At 42.8% G+C, this 21985-nt stretch overlaps 1 protein-coding gene across 2 annotated transcripts; it reads left to right on the forward strand.

Moving 5' to 3' along the window:
* Positions 1–290: 290 nt before the first annotated feature.
* On the forward strand, positions 291–20197 carry LOC117247369 (uncharacterized). 2 transcript variants are annotated; one of them, XM_033611907.2, is made up of 13 exons: positions 291–933; positions 9942–10002; positions 10088–10237; positions 10447–10605; positions 10707–10850; positions 13033–13173; positions 13279–13425; positions 13587–13649; positions 14970–15027; positions 15177–15302; positions 15394–15508; positions 17131–17282; positions 19601–20197. In XM_033611907.2, exons 1-13 carry the CDS (start codon positions 433–435, stop codon positions 19725–19727), a joined length of 1944 nt encoding a protein of 647 aa, XP_033467798.2. In that variant the 5' UTR covers positions 291–432; the 3' UTR covers positions 19728–20197. The 2 variants fall into 2 exon arrangements, with proteins under 2 accessions (XP_033467798.2, XP_078028429.1); XM_078172303.1 differs by having other exon boundaries at positions 17131–17325; positions 19601–19740.
* The last annotated feature ends 1788 nt before the right edge of the window (positions 20198–21985 follow it).

Here is a 21985-nt window from a genome sequence, read left to right on the forward strand (position 1 = left end):
AATCTCTTTTCCCAAGATGACATTGTGCGTGAGTTTTCCACCACTTATAAATAACAACTGCTCTTGCTTTGACCAGATGAGAGGAGAGCGTAAGAGAATACGCACATTGAGAGAAATCCTCCATGGAGCTTGATGGGGCTTTAATGAGTCGCCGCCAAGGGATCTTCCCCGAGACAAGTCATCCTTTAAAAGCCTTTTGCATCTTCAACTTTGCTGAAAAGGCATGGAACATCGTTGAAGGAAGGAATTAGTAGACATTACAAAATTTTTGGTCAATAACTCAAACCCTTCGTTTGATTTTAAGGACAAGAATCTGAGAACGAACTGAAAAGAGACAGAAAGATTGAAGGTTTGGTGTCTGAACCCTGTACCGACCACCCCATTACTCATCTGACTTGAATCTCAGGGGTGGTGAGGGCCACGGAAGAAGCCATGGAGGGAGCCACAGAGTGTGTTCAGGAGGCAATGGTAAGCGAGGCTCTGGTTCAGTTCAGGGCCACCTTGCAAGCTGCCGTGAGGGAGGTACATGTGGATGTGAATGCTTTCAAACAGCGCATAGAGCATAGGATCGAGGAGCTGTGTGTTTCCAACGGACCCTTGGCTGAGGCGGTAACCAGGCTGCAGGAGGAGAACCTGCAGCTCAGGATGAAGCTGGAGGCCCTCAGCCACCTGGTGGAGGGTCTCGCCGGGGTCAAGATCGAGAGGGGTCCTGCTGAAGTGAAGGGGAAGAATGTGGAGGGTAGTGTCGTGAACGGACAAGCGGAAGACCAGGGAGGTCTGGTGAACTCTGGAAGATCAGAGATGAGCCAGTCAAGTCAGTCTACTTTCACTGAACCATCAGGGTCAAGTGGAGGATCAAGCCATCCTGCTGCTGCTTCAAGCAACAACTCAGCCCTTCCTCCATGGAGAGTAAAGAGACATGCCGAAATAAATGTGAGTACTCATTCTATCTTTCTACATATCATAAGATATCTCTGTAATATTAGAAGTACAATTCATGCACGGATGGGTGAATGAGAGGTTTAGGATGTTGTAAATGGGCCTGGTCACCAAAAAATGATGCACCTGGTCACAGTTATAAGGCTGACTTCCATCGACCAACTCATCACTTGGATAAGAGGGTGCTCGACTGAATAAATAAATACGCATAGTAAAATGCATCGTAACAACTTGATGATACTGCACCAGTTTACTTAAAGAGGCACAAATGAAGGTCAGTTCTAGATAGCTTTTCATTATCTGCTGTGTTCTCTTTGATTCAGAGTTGTTCAGAAATGGCTTGTTAGCTATTTATTAATTACTTGGTTCCTGATTTTATCTTAACTTGCTACATGGTAACTATACTGCAAACAGCTCTGTGTGAAAAAAACGTCAAAGGCTGGTGGAAGCATGTTGCTTCAGGTAAAGGTGAGACACTAAAGCCGAGACACTAAAGCCTTGTTTCCACCAAACACTTTCAGTATGTACCCTTCAGACATGGTACCTAGACCCTAGCATTCCTCCCCACAAATAGTACTCTTAAATGCGGGTGGGGTTGTTGTCACTCACTGCTCCATCCAGCACTCGCTGTATTTACTCATCACCGGTGACACAGATGGAAGTCTGCACCTCGTTTATTGTCCACAGAACGAGGCTGCACGCCAACATTTTCAGAGCAAACTAGAACAGGCTGCAGTCAGAGTCTCTCTCCATGGGATATTTAAAAATAGCAGCTTTGTGCATTTAGTTGTTCTCAGGCAAGCGCAGCCAACCTGAGCCCACAGGAACGCAATCCACAACGCTTTCTTTTTTTTTCTCCGAGTGAGGATTTGGATATATGCCGTCCACCTTTTACTACTGGACCTTTGTGCTTGGTACTCCAACAGAGGGGTGACCAAAATGGGGATGGTGCAGAACGGCTCCATTGGTACCATCCACAACTTTTCATGGAAACAGGAGAAAATGCGTACCAAACTTAACTGTACCGTGCTGTACTGCTCGATGGAAACGGGGCTTAAAGCATAACTCTCCAAGAAGTCCAGGCTCATGAGTTTGACAGCTTCTTAGACACCCAAACATTGCACAGTGGTTTGTGTTATTATGAGGCAGACTTTTACAAGTCTGGAAAGTTCTTACGCTGACAATCATTTTGTTTTCGTAAGATAAACAGTTGAAATACAGCGATCACTTGAAGGCCCAGACTCACCAAACCGACATCAAAGAAATAATAGTGACAAAAGGCCAACTGTTGGGTCGCCTCGTGTTGCTTCTGTCGCGGCCAAATAGTTGCACCTGAACACACACATTTCATTCATTTACAGGCACTGCCATCTCTGCTGCCGATATAACTTCCTGAGTCAGCCGATAAAAAGCTGACAAGGGCCACCTAGTGCCAACAGTGCTCACTGACCGTCAGCTTGGTGTGTCAGGGCCCTTACACAGAAGTGTGCTTCGATGTATTTTATAAACCAGTGAGTTGCCAGATGATTCCACATTGCATTGTGGAAAAATTTGAATCTGCCTAAACTTTTATGCCAAACAACCCTTGATGACGTGGTTGTGTTTTTCACGCTGTGCTAATGTCTTACTGTAAACAACCTCATTGTAACTCTACTACAGAACCCTACCATGCCAAGGAACCTCAGTAGCTCTTTTACAGTACCTGACTCTGTCCAACCTCCTCTCCCAAGTTAATTTAGCATAGCAAAACGTACAGTCCACAAAGCTGTGCCTGTGTTCAATGTTCAAACAGTGCCGAATACACTACCATCTTTCCAAACATCACAGTAGATCATTGCATCATAGAACCAGAAACCACTTTAAATTTTCGACCCAAAGAGCATGCATGTATACAAAAATCCAGTGACTGCTTTGTGTCCTCCGCCGTCTTGCGGCACCGCCAGTATTTTCCAAATCAACTCAGCTAATTAGCATTAAATGTAGAGATTATTGACTGTCTGCCAAATAACAGTGAGGTTTTCTAAGGTTAAAAAAAGAACTCACTTATACTAAACATAGCTGCAGGTGTTTCAGTTTAAAGATCGTGTTAAAGGTCCAGTGTTCAGGATTTAGGGGAATATATTGACAATAGAGGAAATAATATTCATAGCTATGTTTTCATTAGCGTGTAATCACCTGAGACTAAGACTAATCGTTGTGTTTCGTCACCTCATCTATGCCAACCATTTATGTAAGTTACTACGACCAACAACGGATGTATTCAGCTAAAAGTCACCAATCAAAAGTCTAGTGCAACCAACTAAAACTTCTCCCCTCTACCAAGTGTGTAGGAGAACTACAATGGCAGATATGAAAACGCAAATGGCTCTATCTAGAGCCAGTGTTTGGTTTAGCCACTCTGGGCTTCTGTAGAAATAACACGGTGGACTCCGTGGAAGAGGATCCGCTCCATATGTAGATAGAAAGATCACAGCCCCGCAAAACGACCCGTTTCACCATCAGTTGGAAAGTTTAGACCACTGGTTCTCAACTGGTGGGTCCCTGTCCAAAAGTGGGTCGCGGGTTGATTCTGAGTGGGCTGCAATTTACTCACAAACGTGTCGAGTTTGTAAAAAAACACTTTATTTTGAAGTACAGAGAATTTCCAGCACAGAGCTTTTATTTTGAAGTGTTGTTTCTCGCTATAGAGTCAGTAAATAACAGGTTGCTACTTGACAGAGACAGCAAAGTAGCTCGCCGACATGGCCAAACGCAGGTGTGATGCTGAATGTATTTAACCATTTGGCCTTTGAACTAATGACTGAGGAGAAATGAGGACCTCGGGGCTGGGCCAGTTGGGAACCACTACTCTAGAAGAGCCACAAGATTAAATGATTTTATCCCCATTCAAGTTAGCAGAGCGCTAAACTGGAAGTTAGCTACCCTCAGCCACGCTTGGCCTCCGTAAGTCTTTAGTGTACTTGCTCTATGGGCCATACAGTTCGGAGGTAGGGTCAATAATCCCAGGATCATCTAGGTAATTTTAAGGGTCGCAGTTGAACCATTTTGGCTTCATGCGCCACTGAGCAACTTTCATAGGAATGAACGGGGCCCGTGTTTAATGGTGTATTTAGTTCCCCTAAAACATCCATGATAGGGAGATGGTATCTTGCTTACATCCGGTCCTTCCCTGTATTCATTTATATGATCCCTGAAAAATTCAATAAAATAATGATTAAATCTCTAAAATGTCAGATGTGCTTATGAACTGAGCTTTCCTGGTCTCCATTTGAGACCATTATAGATTTAACCTCTGACACCAGCCTCACACATTTATCCGGGGAGCAGCTGTAACAGCACTGCTGTATGGGCTCAGCATCACCTGCCATCAGTATTACTAGATATTCTTAAATCATTATTTTCAATCGCAGACCAATAATAATAATATCTGGCATTATCAGCCTTGAATATTTAAATTACTACATGAGTTATATCTTTACACTGGTCCAAATGAATGTTCAATGCTTACACACTTACACCACTCCACTCCACCCCCCCCCCCCCCCCCCCCCCTCCCCCCCAAATCTTCTGCTCATGACTTGCTTTTATAACAGCAAGTCCTCCAAAGGGCACATGTATTTTGGGGTCTGTGATTTGGGACAGAGCTGCAGGTCTTTGAAGCCATATCTGCTTAGTCTGTAAAGTTTTGGAGGTGTACTCAGATCCACAGGTAGAGAGTAGTGGACTACCTGACCTACCTTCAAAAGAAGTAGTCAACACTACATGCCTCTAACAGAGGCTGCCGTACACATTGTGTTGTATTTTTATGACGTAACTTGTAAGCACACTCTGAAGACAGGTATATTAATACATTTATATCCTCTAATCACTCAGGAATCTTGCCTCCCAGCCAAGCCATGTCTCAAATCTCTGAACGGAAAGTTGAATTGCGTCTACGTCCCTGTCAATAATACCCCCTGCAGCCGACACCCTGAGAGGGACAACCAGCTGTCCTGTTGAAACACACACCCTGCCAACATTCCCCTCTGCTGAAATCACCAGGTCTTCTCCAACCCGTCAGCCCCCAACTCTGACGTACCACAGCCCCCCCCCCCCAACAGTACCAAGATAGCTCTCTGATCCATCACTTAACACTTTGCCCCATCATTTTCAAATGCAACACAATTTTCCCTCAGCATTTTTAAAATCTGTTGAGGTCAGGAAGATGCTGCGTCCAACAATTTTTATAAATTTATGAAGCTGACAATCTGACAAAAAACTGCACAAGATAGGAACTTCTCCCTCAAGCTCTCCTTTTTCATTTTTTTCATTCTGAAACTTCTGTTACTTTTCAACCATGCACACATGTGCCACGAATATCAGACTCGACCTCAAAATGTGAACTGTTATCCTTATTTGGACTCATCTCACGTTGCCACCAAGCTGAAGCCAGTGCCAAGTGCCTGAAGATGTTCTATAGTACCACCAATGACCACTTGCTGCTCGCTCCAGAAAACCTCTTATAACAGCTTCAGCCCGACTCTGTTTGACCAGATAAAGTTGGTACCACAAATGTGTTATCAGAGTTACATAATTCCAGCAGGTACTAAGCAACATTAGGGTTTATTTGGAGTTTTATTTGTGTCCAAAGTCAGAAATACACTCTTGTTTCAGCTTTGTTTTTGTCTCCATCAACTCCTGAGGGGAATTTCTGGCTTTTTAGCTGCTGAATGCTCCACTTTGTTCACCAGTTTGTGGCTAACTTTGTCAGCGTCTGCCATTTGGTGCTGGATATAGGTAGGTGGCAGTGGATTTCGAGAATGGATCTATGAAGAGAACTGGATACAGCGTTAGAGGCGGGCTCCTCTTTATTCCTACAAAATTTGCTCAGTGGCACATGAAGCCAAAAAAGCTCAATATCCACAGTATGGAATTTCATGGATCTTTCACATTGTGGGGCCAAATGAGCAAGTGTACTAGAAACTTTTGGTGGCCGAGCACGGCCCAGTGCAGCTGAGCAGCTGACTTTCGCTGGCTTAAATGGAGATACATTTATTTTATTTTGTGGCTGTTCTAGACTTTCAAAATGGTATCAGACTAAATGGATCAAATCCCGATAGTGAAACAAGTCTTTTGCGGCAGTGGTGATGCTAAAAAAAAAGTATCTTCTGATTAACAAATGTCTTTCACAATGTAAGTCTCAAAGATAAAGTCTTTATGGGCCCCATGCCCAGAGCCATGCAACTGAATCAAACTGTAAAGTTTGCGCTGTAAAACCAAAACAATTAACTGAAAGAAGCTAAAATTAAGCAATACCACACTCAAGGTCATTTCTGTGGCCTCCTGCCTGCGACCAAATCGCAGCCGTGCCGATATTCAGTAAAACAGCAGGACCTCGAGTGTGATATTGCTTTTATACAACAATTCTCCAAATGCCATTTGTCAACAGTAAAAGTGGCAACAGGTTATGAATTGTATGTTTATTTCATGATTTATTTGGCTCCACCAACACAAATCTTCTTCTTCTGCAACTGGACTGGGTACGTTGTGTCATCTTCTGATGACATATGAGCATACCTGGAGATTTGACAGTGAATTATTCAGGCTTCTTTCTGTCCCTTCGTCCTTTTCTTCCAACTATTCCTAATTTAGCTCTGTCATAAGTTCCGTCTTGCAGTGCAGAGTTTGTTACGACAACACTTAATGTAGGGTCATTAAATAATTGGTTGGCAGCAAGAGGGTTTCTGGTTTTGAAGGTGGGGGGGCCCCTCTATGTGGAGTTTGCATGTTCACCCCGTGTCAGCGTGGGTTTCCTCCAGGCGCTCCAGCTTCCTCCCACAGTCCAAAGACATGCAGGTTAACTGGTGACTCTAAACCGGCCGTAGGTGTGAATGTGAGTGTGAATGGTTGTCTGTCTCTATGTGTCAGCCCTGCGATAGTCTGGTGACCCGCAACCCCCAACAAGATAAGTGGTAAGGAAAATGAATGAATGAATGTAAGTTCCTTGTTGCAGTGCTAAGTTTGTTACAATGACCCTTAATGTGGGCTAATTAATGGTTAACATAATTAATAGCTCAGAACAGCTGTAAAGCAAAGTGATACATGCAGAGTTAAAAGTCCCAGCACTGTCATGCTGTATATCAGTGCCTCCTGTCCAATCAAATTGCTTGGTCGGAACTTACTGTTATATAATACTCTGCAGAGTTTAGGGGAACAGCAGCGACATCTCTCACATAGAAGAAATCATTGAAACCATTGTTAATAAATTTATTAGAGGCACCAAAAGGTGTTTGCAGAGGTGACAGATGTTTCAAATGTCTCAACATTGGGTGGCTGCCCAACCAATCAACCACCCAACCAATTATCTAGTTGGATGGTTGCAATATTTGCACGCAATCGCTGGACATGAAATTAATTTACAGGGAATTTTAGATTTGAAAATTATAAATTTGCACGCAGAAAGGTCATTTCATAGTGGCTGCAACAGTCGTCAAAAAAAAAAAAAAAAAAAAAAAAGGTTTGTTTGTGTGTTTGTCAGTATGTTTCTAGAAGGAGCCACAGTGGTATGGAGGTAAACCCAGGCAGAGGTTGAAAGGATTAATGGGGTCAGACAGAGTCAGACTGTGATATCCTACAGGAGCTGTTGTGGAGCCTGCAGATCACCATGGTGCTAATCTCCCTCCTGATGACCAGTTGACGTGCTGGCCGAGATGGCTTTATTGCGCGGCTGCCAGAGCACTGCGAGTCTCTGGAAAGCAAAAGGCAGGGGGTGGGAGGTTGGAGAAAGGGGCAAATACAGGCCAGGCCTCGGGCTGATATACTTAGGCGCTGTTTGAACTGCTCACGCTAACTCCCCGATTTTCAAAGCAGCCATTTGGGGCTATATTGGGATGTAAGAAGAGCAGAGCGGAAACTCTCGCAAAGAGACTGATTGCAAAATCTAAAATAGCCTCTCAGTGGGAACATGGGTTTGTTGGCCACAGCTGTCATTAAAGGAGAAGCTTTCAGCTGTTAACAGCTGAAGATCACACTTTTAGAGAAGTGAGCACACACACACACACACACACACACACACACACACACACACACACACACACACACACACACACAAACTGATTTACCATGGAGGATAAAGGGCTAAAATTAATTTTAGCTCCACAGCAGTCTGACAGACAAAAGAGCCATCGTTGTTTGTTTGAGCGAATCAATGAGTGATGTTGCTAAGACAAATGTATAAATAGACTCAGCCACAGTCAGTGGCATGTCTTATATAACATATTTACCTTCCTGAGGTAATGGCATCCAAAGGAAACCTGACTCCTTGCATCATCCTTCATTCAGTTTTAATTATGTTTTAACATTATTTTAAAACTAATAACCCAGTTTTGGGTGGATTATTAGCCTCCATCAGAATCAGCTTTATTAGCCGGGTATGTGTACACACACACACACACACATGATAGGAATTTGACTCCATTTTGTTTGATTGGTCACAATGTACTGACATAGAAATAGACAGAAGAGCTAAGGACAGGACAACAAGGCTGGACAAATATAGATAAATAATAGACAAGTCACTATGTACACAGGTATGTCAAAAATGTATATAAATATATATATATGATATATACAGATCAGTGGTTCCCAACTGGTGGCTCAGGGTCCAAAAGTGGGCTTTTATTTTAAAGTGTCGTTTCCTGCTGTTGATTGGATGACTAACGGACGGCTACTTAACACAGACAGCAAACTAGCTCGACGACATGACCCAACGCAAATATAATTCTGAACATATTAAACTGTGTGGACCTCGAACTAATGACTAAGGAGAAATCTGGACCTCATGGCTGGAACATTTGGGAACCACTGATATAGATTGTATCACTCCATCAGCTTCACTGGCATCCTGTTAAATATCGCATCAGTTTCAAGATTCTTCTTACCCCTTCTTACCTGTCGGAACGCCTTCATATCTATGTTAGATTTTCTTCCACAGTCCAGCGCACATCACCATCTGATTGCTTTACCACCATGGGTTCTAGAGCCTTCAGTCATTCTGCCCCCTGCCTCTGGAACTCTCTACCCCATGACCTTTGCAATTTTGACTCCCTTTCCATTTTCAAATCCTGTTGGAAAACACACCTTTTCAGACTGGCATACTATTGACGGTATGGTGGTGCAGTGGTTAGCATTGTCACCCCACAGCAAGAGGATTCCTAGTTTGAACCCAGGGTGGGGGGTCCAATCCTTGGGGTGGTGGCGCCATGGCCATCTCCAGGTGCTCCAGCTTCCTCCCACAGTCCAAACACATGTAGGTTAATTAATAATGCCAGATTGCCTGTAGATGTGAATGTGAGCGTGAATGGTTGTCTGTCTTTGTGTGTCAGCCCTGTGATAGTCTCGTAAGGGTGTACCCTGCCTCTCACCCAATGTCAACTGGGATAGCCCCCCCCCCCCCCCCCCCGCTACCCTCAAGAGGATAAGCAGTTACGAAAATGGATGGATGGATATAAATGAACTGGATAATTTTGGACAGTATGTGCATGCATGTCAATATTCTACCATATATATATATATATATATATATATATATATATATATATATATATATATATATATATATATATACATATAACTTCAATTAATAGTCTGGGTTATTATTTGCTTAAATCACTGAAATAAACAGGCCTCTATATGGGACAGGCCTGTTGCTCAGCAAAGATGGAAACAAAACATGCAGTAAAACAGCCATCAGTTAAAAATACATCTCAGGAGAAAGCAATGGTAAAAAGATGTGATGATAATATATCCATTATGAATCATTTATTTGATCTAGCTCCGACAGACAGCGCATCAGAGAAAGAGAGAGTTTCGGCACTCGACATACCGACACAACCCCAGAGATCTTCTTCATGGGTCAATCATGTTGTTGCCTGATCTACCAGTTTGTGGATGTCTTAGTTTTATTCCTGAAAAAGTTAAATAACAGAAGCGCATGTTTTGTCTGTCTTTTCTTCACTGAACAGGGCACTGATGCAAAAGGAGAGAGAACTGTTGCCACAGCTGCACAAGAGAACGGGAACCAAGGTAGGTGGGTCATCTGAGAAGTTTCACTCTGCTAGACCTGAGGAGCTGATCTAAACTTTGGTTATATTTGGTTGCATCTCCTCAGAAGGCCCAGCAGTGGACTCTAATACAGCCCACGCCGCTGCCGCCGTTCCCCAGTCTCACAGGCCTCTCACCGCCATCACCAAACCAAGCACAGAGTCCTCTGGATTAACCAACTCTCTTCAGTCGGCCACTGAAACGCCCAAAATGCCTGGTCAGTTGATTCCTGTGCGTGTTTTACATGTTCACACCACATATTATGTTTTTGTTTGTGGTGGCTTTATTGTAACGACCTGCTAAGTAAAATTTTAAATGCAGGACTTTTACTTGTAACAGAATATCTTTACTCAGGTAGAAGATCAGCGTACTTCAAGATTGTGGTTGATTGAATGAAAGTATTCAGCTGAACTTCTTTTCCTCCAGACCAGGAAGAATCAGGTCATCTGACGAAGCCCCATCAACCCCTCACTGCAATGATGAAACCGAGCTCCGAAGCTCCAGCTGTCCCTCAGAGTCCTGCGTCAGTGCCCAAAGCAACAAAAGAAGCTCCAGTCAAATCAGCAGAGTCTCCTGCTAGATGTGGTGAGAGGAAAATTCTTTTGTGTTTCTGTCTGAATTTGCTCTGTCAGTGTCACTAAACTCACTACTTAAAAATTCAACTATTCAGATTCTCTGTTTTTCAGGCGCTGATGAACCCCAGCCCCACCTCCCTGTCACTGCCATGACAACCAAACTTAGTGCAGAGGGTCCGGTCGCCAATAAACCTGCCCAGTCTCCAGCATCGGTGCCTAAAGCAGCTGTTCAGTCTACTGCGGACGCTCCGGCAGGTGACGCAGGGGATTATTCTTTTATAAGAGGGCAGTTAATGGAGCTTTTATTTAAAGCTACAGCTGGAAACTTTTAGAAAAAATCACTTTTTGTCAGATTTGCTGCAATCACGTGAACGAAAACAATCAATCAAAGTCAAGGAGTCTCTAACACAGCTGTCAATCATGTCAATCACTGCCAAGCACTGTCAAGATTCTGTTGCTGCGTTGTCGATTTCTTGCCTCAGATGTTGTCAGAAACATATTTTAGTGCACTGTTTAGCTGTCAGATGAGAAAGTCTGTTACCTGGCCGCCATTTTGGAAACACTTGAGCTGAAAATTAAGCAGCACCTAAGCGGTGGGAATCGCCAGAGGACCCATGATACAATATTATCCCGATACTTTGTTTTTTCCTCCTCCCTTAACAGCCACCTGCCGGAACAAACTTTCTGATCCTTTAAAGGAATTTTTGTGGATTATATTTTTATTTTAAAACTTCTTCAGAGAGGTATCCTTAAATGTTTCTCATTTCATGTCAGTATTTCACCTGTTTTATATTTCACCTGCAACTTTTTAGCAGCAAGGACACACATATTTCCTTCAGAAAAACCATCCTTAAAAAGTCTGAAAAGGCATTGAATTCATTAATTTAAAAATAAGGCTTCACTGGTGTTAAATATCTTAAATCAGGACATGGGAAATAGAGGTATGCCATATCATATCATTCACGATAACACTGGTTTCATTTTTAATACGACATGAAAAATTCATATCGTGATACTTGCAATATTTTGACTTGCTGACATATTGACGTCATACTGTTACCCACGGCAACAACAAGCATGGCTGAGAGTGAAATTATTACTGACTCCACGGTGGTTCCAAAAAGAGGAGCAGCTTCAGTAGTGTGGAATAAACTGTGGTGTCCTGAATGTTTTATGAACAGCCCCGGACTTCTCAGACTCTTTTAGTGACTAACTGCTCAGAGGGAACTCATTCAGTGGCTCCTCTGGCAGCAGCACAGCGTCTCTCCCTCTCCTCTCTCGTCGTGCGCACACAGGAGTCAATGTCGTCAAGCGATTTTATCATAAACCATTGGTAATGTAAATCTACGTGACACTTACGGCTCGACAAAAAATGACATACATACATACTACCCAAGGTGAGAAAAAGGATTTTATGATTTTTTTTTTCTGACGCTGTGTTGTAAAATTTAAAAATAATTGGTGACATCTATTTGTTTTTAAATAATTTACAGAATGTCTCTCGCACTAATGTCACACAGGTCAGAATAGCCAAACCAACAACACTCATATTTTGTTTCTGGCCAGGACGCTCAGAGCAGAGGATCCACTGTCTGTTAGCTCGCTGTCCCTGTACTTTAGACAACATAGGGAAGAGCAAACTCAACAAAATGGCTATTTAACCAAAATTTTGCGGCATGGCTAAAAGCGGTTAAAGGCAATGCATACGAGGCTCAGCGTACTTCATGCAAAAATGTTTTCAAACTTAGTACGATGGTCATCAGGGCAGTAGAATCCCATAAGCAGAGTGAGAAACACAAAAGTGTCAGGAAAACTTGCCAACAAACAGCAGGTATTCACCACCTGTGCTGTATCCTCGTCCTCGCTACAAAACAGAAACTTTAAAATTTATGTCAGTTCATGTTTTTGGTATCTTCAATTTGTCTGACATTTCAGTCCAAGTGGCATTAAATAGTCTTAAAGGTAGGATCTGGAGGATTTTCAAACAAAACAAAATACAGACATATACAAATAAAATCCTCCTTTGTCATCACCTATGGACTTCTACTCATATGTGGTGGTGACTCTGTTTGCAGAGCTCCTGCCCTTTAACTGTATTTTGATGTTTTTGTGAGCTCAGACCGCTTCTGGGTGGAGATCTCCCCAGCCAATGAGAGAGCGCAGGTGCCGTGCCTGAACCTCTCCTCTTCTGAAGTGAAGCCTTCTTCCGTACCTCCGGCTCCGTACACCTGGGAAAGTTGAGCCTGATAGGAGGGGCCAAATTTGAATGTGTGTTTACAAACAACAACTGGAAAATCCTCCAGACCCTACCTTTAACAAGTCTAAAATCTAACTTGCCTTTAGCTGCTGAACCACGAAAATTGTAAATTTCTTTTTTACACTCCATTTATTCCTGATTCTCTCTCATTATTATTCTAATCCATCTTCACCTGTGCAGGTGCGTCTGGAACACATGAGCAGAGGCCCCAGGTTTCCCAGGAGCAGTCAGGCTCTGGATCTCAGGGTCCTGCGTCTCCACCGAATCCTTCAGTCCCAGAATCCCCGACGACAAAGCGAGGCGAATATCCATTTAGACGTGGTGAGTGTGACGCTACAGTACTGGTTTGATTTTCTGATCTTAAAATATCAAAGCAAATGTGAAAGATTAATTCATGTACGAGTTTCATGTGCTTCCTGTCTTTAGACGTCACTGAACCCAAACCATACCTGCCACTTTCTGCCATGAGCAAACCCAACACAGAGTCTTCATCAACTGTAACAACTCAGTCCTCAATTATCTCAGCATCACAGGACCCTACAGTAAAACCCGGGGAATATCCCTTTAAACGAAGTGAGTTCAGCCAGTGACACAAAGACCTGTCTCTAATATAAAGGTCGCGGGTAGTTCACTGTTTTCAGTTTACGTATGTTGAAGGATTTTTACATTTTCTTTTTTCTCTCTCTCATTCTCCTTCTCTACTCTTTTTTTTTGATCTCCTCTCATCAATTCAGTGCCAGTTCTCAAGACACCCAGTCCCAGTCTGAAGAGAAGTGTGAGCTTTCCTCAGCCTGCAGGTGAAATATAGTCATAATCCTGTTTATGACAGTATGAGTGTGAGTTTATACAGTGCATATGTTGTTGTTTTTATGCCTCCACACTGGCAATAGTCGTGGCTGGAGGCATTTTGTTTCAGTATTTGAGTTGTCTGTCCGTCTGTACGTACATATGGACATACCTACTTCCGTCCGTCCGTCCGTACCATTCTTTTAAACTCAATATCTCAAGAACACCCTGAGGGAATTTCTTCAAATTCAAACATTCAAGAATGAACTGATAAGATTATAGTGGTCAAAGGTCAAGGTCAGTGTGACCTTGCATCAGTCTCTAACTTGTGAATGCAATATCTCAGGCAGGACTTGAGAGTTTCCTCAAATTTGGCACAAACGTCCACTTTGACTTAAGAATGAACAAATTAGAATTAATAATAATACATTTTATTTATAGAGCACTTCTCATAGTACTCAAAGACACTTAACATTAGTTAAAACAATCATAAAATAGAATACAGTAAAATACACACAGCATCATTCACACATTAATTTTGACGAGTGATTTGAATCGGGAGAGGTCGGTGCAGTCTCGAATGCGTTAAGGGATAGAGTTCCAGAGGGAGGAGAAGGCGCTGCCATCCCAGGTTCGGTGCTTGGTCCTGAGTGGTGGAGTCGGGAGGTTGCATGGTTGGTTGGAAGGAGTGTGGCGGTGGAGCAGGTCAGTGAGGTCGGAGGGGGCCCGGTTATGGAGGGCTTTGTAAGTGAGGAGAAGGACTTTGAATTGGATGCGTTGTGGGACAGGGAGCCAGCAGAGGCCACGGGTGATGTGATCACAGGATCGGGATGTACTGGAGGTCATGTAGGACTTTGGATGGTGTTCCATAAAGAATGCTGATACAGTCGTCAATTCTGGAGGTGATGAAGGCATGGTGAGAGTTTCAGCAGCAGGGGGGGGAGAGCAATGGGTGGAACTTGGTGGTCACTCAAGAATTCTTATACTAATTATGACAAAATGTCACACAAATGTCTAACAGGATAAAACAACATCATGATTTTCTGCATTAAACACTTCTCTGACCATTACTCAACGTCATATCTCAGGAACAGAAGGGGAGACATTTGGTCAGATACTGAATCGGTGACACTAATCTTGGGTGTCCACCTTGAAACTGTGCTGATTGTATAGATCTATGCTGCCAGGGGTGAAGATGTGTGTGAAGCATTCATGTTTTCACAGACATGGATGTAAGCTGTAACTGCAACTTGACTGGTGCATGAATTCTAGTTTATCATACAGTTTGTGCTTCTCTCTTTTTAACCCACCTTATGTCATTTCTCTTGCAGAAAAATTACTTCCCTCCAAATCCATCATAAAATCTGGTTTCTCACCTAATCTGGATAAGTAAGTCATGACCGTGAGTTGTGTTTTATAATATGAAGTCAACTTACTGTTGACTGTTGTTAGATTGATGTGGTGTTTTGTGCATCTACAGCCTCTCATCAGCCTCACTCCAAATGTATTTGTGTCAGCTGTCCACTGCTTCTCCATAGGAAAGGGAACAAGACAGGTGGAGTTGAGTTCAAGCAGGATGTGATAAAATCACAAACGCTTCCACGCCCCAGCGGGGCACAGGCCAAGCGGGCCCTCTTTGAGAGGATGCACTCTGAGCCTATCAAGTAAACCTATAACATACATTTTACATTTCGTCCTAGTCCATATCCATCGACAACATGTTATCATACAGTGATTTCCGTCTCTGTTGAACAGACCAAAGGATTCCAAACCTAAACTGAAGCGCTCTCAGAGTTTTGGAGTGTCTAGTGCCAGCGGTATCAAACAGATTCTCCTGGAGTGGTGCCGCTCAAAAACCATTGGCTATAAGGTACGTGTACACTAATGCACGTGTCCCCATCATACATGTATTCTGTGCACCTAACGTTTGCACATCAATACTGTGCACATTCCTGCACACAACTGTACAACTCTTCCACTTTCAAAACAGATATATTTTTACATATTTCCCATATTTGTTATATTCTCTTTTGTCATTTTTTATACCCTACATGTTTCTTGACATTTGCACTGTATTGGTCATTAAAACACCTTTTATGTGCAAATACACTTGGCAACAAAACTGTTTCTGATTCGTTGTTGAGAAACAGCTGAGCTTCATTTAGGGGCCATTTTAGAGCCTTTGATCACCTCACATGATCTTCCTTGGCAGATGGGATGCCCAGTTGTCGTAGACTTGAACATTTAAAAAAATGTTAAAAATATCTGAGAACTTTATGGACCTCACATCCATGAGAATAGAATTTATTTCGGTCTGCAAATAGAAATAAGAACATCATGTATTAATCTACAAAATGGCTCTCTTTTGAAGTATGAAAATTAGATTTGTAAATGTTTTATATGTATCATCCCACACTTCCACACAATAACTAATGTATGGCAGAATAAACCAACAGTATCAGGTGTATAATGAGGGTTGATTCAGAAGACTTTATATAATATTGCAGTTGACTTTAAAATTTTGGCTTTGACCTAATTTATTTTGGGCTTCCAGTGAAGTTTATTATCTATTAAGATGCCAAGAAATTTAATTTCCGATACACTTTCAATTTCAACTTTATCACAAGTTTGCTGTTTGAGTTGGTGACATGATTACCAAAAACTATAACTTTGATTTTACTTAAGTTCAGTGGTTCAAAGTTCTTACCTGACTTTGAAATCATCAGGCTCTACTTGGTGTTCTGGAGCTTTTGAACAAATCTCATGATCCTCATCAGCAAATGGAAATTTGAACATCTTCATCCATGACAACGGAGACAATGACGAGAACAGACTTGTCAAAATAAAAGCAAAGGACCAAAAAGATGAATTAGCTTTAAGATGCTTCCCTCTTAGAGCTGAGTATTCATGCTCCATACCTTTAAGGTATCAACCAAAATAACCCTGTACCAAGTAACATTGAAACTTCTCCAGTCAAACAATACCTGCATTCAATCCTTCCTGTTCCTACATTAAGAAAAACATTACTATGGTTTTGCTCGCAGTCTATCAACACAAGCATTTTGTGATTTCACGTGACGTGTGATTGACTCACAGCAGCTTCAGCCCACATAGTCTGTGGTACAGTGAAGTCAAACACGGTGTATTTTAAGGAGCTGGCAGTTTAGTGTGCTGAGACGCCACCAAAGTATTCAACATTACCATAAAATGCTACCAGACTCTACGCACCTGTGGCATCTGGTGGCATTTTATGCAACTGAATGCTTCCATTCACATGAGAGGTATCAAATGAAGTACTCTGTTGGTATTGGCATCACTTTCAAGGTACTGGTATCATCATTTTTTAAACAGTACCCCACCTTGTTCATTCTTATCTCACGCTGAACTGCTAATTTTCAAGTTTTTTCAACATATGCAAAATAATAGCATCTCAATAAATGAATGAAAATAAATGTAAGCTCTTAAGCGGTGCCGTTATCGTCTGTCTCTCAGAACATAGATATCCAGAACTTCTCGTCCAGCTGGAGCGATGGGATGGCTTTCTGTGCTCTGGTCCACTCTTTCTTCCCCCTGGACTTTGATTACAACACGCTGGACCCTGCGAACCGCAAACACAACCTCCAGCTGGCCTTCACCACTGCAGAGTAAGCTGGAGAGTAATGACTGAGTGAAGGAGACTGTGAGCGAGTGAGTGTGCTTTGATTACAGTGAAGTACACTCGTACTAAATTAGAGGTACTTGAACCTATTTTTAAAGGGTGGCACAGTTAAGAGAAGTGGCAGTCTCTCAGCGAGTGTACTGACACTCAGTACTGAATCACACAGGTGCAGAACTTTGTAGCACAGCACCGCCAAAATTTATATTAAAGTGAGACCATGATTAATATTTGCTGAACGGCGAATAAATGCTGAGTATTTTGGGGGCATTTTGCCTTCGTTCCATGGTGGACAGGAAGTTAATCAGTCAGCCATTAACATCAGTTTTACTTCTTAAGATAGAGTTTTCAGTCTGTTCATTTAATCATTTTTATGGCAGCTAAACGTGATGCAGAGCAGTCAGACTGACCAACACCGTCATAAAACCTGTCAGAAATGCTGCATACACCGGACACACTGACATTCTTGTGCTGCATTTTGCAGGAGGTCTGCAGTGTTTGCTCCGCTGTGACTTTGGTGCCCTGCTCTAGCTTGGAGAATGTGAGACAGTGGTCGCCAAACCTCTGTGAGATTATGTGCTGTTATAGTCACATATGAATCCACTTACCTTGAAGTCCAGGCATCACAGGTTAACGCCACCCTTCCTGCTGAACTCAAAGATTCCTCAGCTTTATGCTTCACTTCTCTGTAGAGCTTGTGTATGGCTGCGTCGCCTTTGTTTTCAACATCATGTAGTGGGTGATGGACTGTGTTATTGTCTTCGCTCTCTCACAGTTGGATGGTAGTTTTGTCAAGCTAAGTGTGTCCTGTGTTGGTTGATTTTTCAGTGGGGCAGGTTTAGCGTTAGCTTGGCCATCAGCGGCTAACACTATCTCTGGATAGTGGCGTGTGAGGTGAGCCCTCATGTTTGTAGCATTCCTAGAGTATTTTATTCTCATATAAACTACTCCTTTCCCTCTGTGTTAAAAAACCCAATATAAGTCCAGACGTTTGATTTAAATGCAGACACCGCATTTCTAATTTCTTTCTCTGGTGCCGCCATCTTTGTTTTGATGAACTGACAACTGTATGACAACAACACCCCAGCATTTTAATATTTCCTCTAGGGATGTTACCATACAGAGTAAAAGGGGGAAATGATGGTGTGAAACAGCAGAGGCACTTTGTCAACCCACTGAGTTAACGTTACTGTCATTAGCATCAAGCTAGCAAACAATGGTACATCCTCACGGTCGGACATAAAGTAATAACATTAACAAATAGCGGCGGGGCTTTTACTCACCACAACTGCAGAAGCTCCCAGCTTCATTTGAAACAGACTACATTATAGACGGTCCGTTATTTATTAATCCCTCTGTGTGTTTATATATTTACTTTTTATCTGCTCCGTTGTCTTTGTAAAGTTAACATATCTCACCGTCATTTCAAACTCAACACGTGTTTCAAATTAAAAGCCCCTTATAACCTCGGCTGAGAGAATCCCTCCATTTTCTAAATAGGCTTTTATTCTGAAACATTTGTCAGAACTTCCTGTGGAAGATACAGTAACTTCATAGTTTACGTGTGGCGCTTCAAATGTAGCTCCTCCCATCTGCTGACGCTTTTAGGTGACTACAACAACATGTCGGCTGGCACATGAACACACACACAGTGACTCAAATAATAGTGAAAGTAATAAAAAATAGGACAAGAATAACCCGATGAAATTACACACGCCGTGAAAGACGACCGGGGATAATTGGTGAGTACCAGCGTGTAGCATGTACCAGGCATAATGCAAGTCCTGAGTCTGAAATATGTCTGTCAGCGAGTCCTACTCCACCTATTTAGACTCCACTGTAGACAACCGCAGCATTTCTTCGACCACGTAGTGAGCCACAAGCTCCATGGCTTCTTTCAGACTGATGGGTTTAACGTTATCTCCGTTATTAGAACCAAACGACAGCCGTTGCTGTTTCGGAGCTGAAGGACCAGCGTTCTAAAAGTAACGGAAGTAACTGATGTCTTGTTTGAAAATGTACTTAAGTATTTGATTACTCAAACAGCAAACTAACGCGTTAGGTTACTCGTTACTGCAAAAAGTAATCAAAGTACTCTAGCGCGTTACTTTGTAACGCGTTATACCCAACTCTGGTCCTGACCAGCGTGTACTGAGAGATTTCTCAAACCCAAACAGAACAAGTCATGGCTGTAGCGCACATGTTTGAATGTGCTTTGAATGATTGTAACTTTATGTCAGGAAATACATAAATCGCTCGCACTTCTTCAATGACCTTTACTCCCATAACTGTACCTCTGTGTTTCAGGCAGCAGGCTGACTGTCTCCGTCTGATCGAGGTGGAGGACATGCTCGAGATGGGGGACAAGCCCGACCCCATGTGTGTGTTCACATACGTCCAGTCGCTCTACAACCACCTGAAGAAGTTTGAGTAACTCTGTATCAGAGTAGATTACAAAGTCTAGACATTATTAACCACAGTGTGTTATGAGCACTTTGAATGAGCGCATGCAAACTAACAACAAACCATGAACACAGACTTTAGTGTTTGACAAATGTTTTTCTCTGCCAAATCAGTTTTATACTGTACGTTTGCATTCACCACTTTACCCCCTTCTTCTTTAAAAAAAATAGTGGGCTGACACTGATTCTTAAAACGCAGTTTCTTATAACTTGTATTGTGATGTGTGTGGCTCTAATGTTGCTGTTTTTTCTTTGTGTCGTTTACAAATCAATAGTAGAAGAGATTACCGCTCACTTTAAATCGTAATAACAGTTTGTAATAGCTGCCGTTGATCAGTCACTGTGTGAGAACATGGACAATGAGTTATGAACCAGCGCAGAGGTGATCCAGTAACGAGTCTGAGTTTTGCAATGAGGCGAAATAAAGCAATTTTCTAACATATTTCATTTTTAGTGTGAATGTTTTCCATCAGTGTGGCAAACTGCAGATTTTAAACTTCTATCCATCCATTTACAACCGCTTATCTGGGGCCGGGTCGTGGGGGCAGGCTGAACAAAGCACCACAGATGTCCCTCTCCCCAGCAACACTTTCCAGCACCTCCTGGGGGACGGTGTTCCTATGCCAGACAAGATGTTTAATCCCTCCAGTGTGCTCTGGGTCTGCCCCGGGGCCTCCTACAAGTTGGACATGCCTGGAACACCTCCAATGGCCCGTTTCCACTAAAGAAGTTCCTGGTACTATTTGGGGGCCAGGAACGTCCTCTCGCTCGGCCCTCTCAGCCGCCGTGTCTCCACTGAGAGGGCGGAGTAGGAGGAAGGTTCCTGTAAAGTTACTGGGCTCTGGATGTGATGTAACCGTTGCGCGACCATTTTAAAATGCCAGCAACGCCTGGACCTCTTCGTCAGTCTTGTCGTACAATTTGTCTTCCATTTCTTGCTTTTCTTCTTAGGACTCCTTTTAAAAATGCGACTCCTCGTCTGCTGAGTTTTAAAAATTTGTCGCTTCCTGTTGACGTCACATCCCGCCTTGAGTATATCCAATCAGCACCAAGTAAACCCCAAGCCCCACCTACGAGTTTTTCGGGCCTGTTCTGAGTACCTGCTCCGAGGCAGGGACTTGTTTAGCCCCTGTAAAAGTTCCGGAACTCTGTCCTTCGGGGGTGGTTCCTGCGGTGGAGACACGCACCAACAGCCCCGGCCCCGTAAAATTACCCCGAAGTTCCTGCGGTGCCCAGGTGGATCCTGATCAGATGCTCGAACCACCTCAACTGACCCCTTTCGACTTGAAGGAGCAGCGGCTCTACTCCGAGCTCCCTCCAGATGTCCAAGCTCCTCACCCTATCTCTAAGGCTGAGCCCAGCCCCCCACAGAAGAAACTCATTTCAGCCTCTTGTATCCACGATCTCATTCTTTCAGTCACTACCCAGAGCTCATGGCCACAGGTGAGGGTTGGGACGTAGATGGACCAGTAAATCTAAAACTTTACCTTTAATATTATAATTTAAAAATGTGGGGGTGAATTTCTTTTCAGTGGCACAAGATCGGTCAGTCAGACAGGTGTGAAATTTAGGGTTTGCCAATACCAGTGATAGTTTGCATGACACCTACAGAGATCGCAGGTATTTTAAAACACTATTCACAATTAAACAATTCAGTATTTATTTGAATCATGTTATTTAGTATTAAAACAAGCAAACAAAATAGTAAGTGGACCTTGATTTAACGGGATAGTTAGACTACTTATCCACAGACATATATTACATACAGTAGATGTCAGTCGGCCCACCCCGGTGGGGAGAAGCAGGCTGGAGTTCGACACGGAAACTAATCAATGTACTACTGCTTCAATGTTCTTATTCAAGGGGGACAAATGCACATTTTAGATATTGAGGGGGGCATATTTCCTGTGACCCCCCCCTCCTAAAAAAATCTACACCTATGTATCAAACTACTGCACTCTTTTCCAGATGATGAGGGACATTTCATGCTCTGTAAAGTTAATCAAACATCTATCTAAATCTACTGGTAACACACTCTCCATGTGAGAATGGCAAAATGAGAGATATTAACATGTTAATGTAGTGATGTGGGAACCAACCCATTAATCATCTCTAACCAACACATAGGCCTAGCCCATCAGCTGAGCTCCTACTAGTATCCAGGGGCACATTAAGGACACATTCAGAGAACACATGATGAAAATCTTGTATAGACCATACATAATGGAGG

The sequence above is a fragment of the Epinephelus lanceolatus genome, chromosome 11 (genome assembly GCF_041903045.1).
Source record: "Epinephelus lanceolatus isolate andai-2023 chromosome 11, ASM4190304v1, whole genome shotgun sequence".
NCBI classification, from domain to species: domain Eukaryota; kingdom Metazoa; phylum Chordata; class Actinopteri; order Perciformes; family Serranidae; genus Epinephelus; species Epinephelus lanceolatus.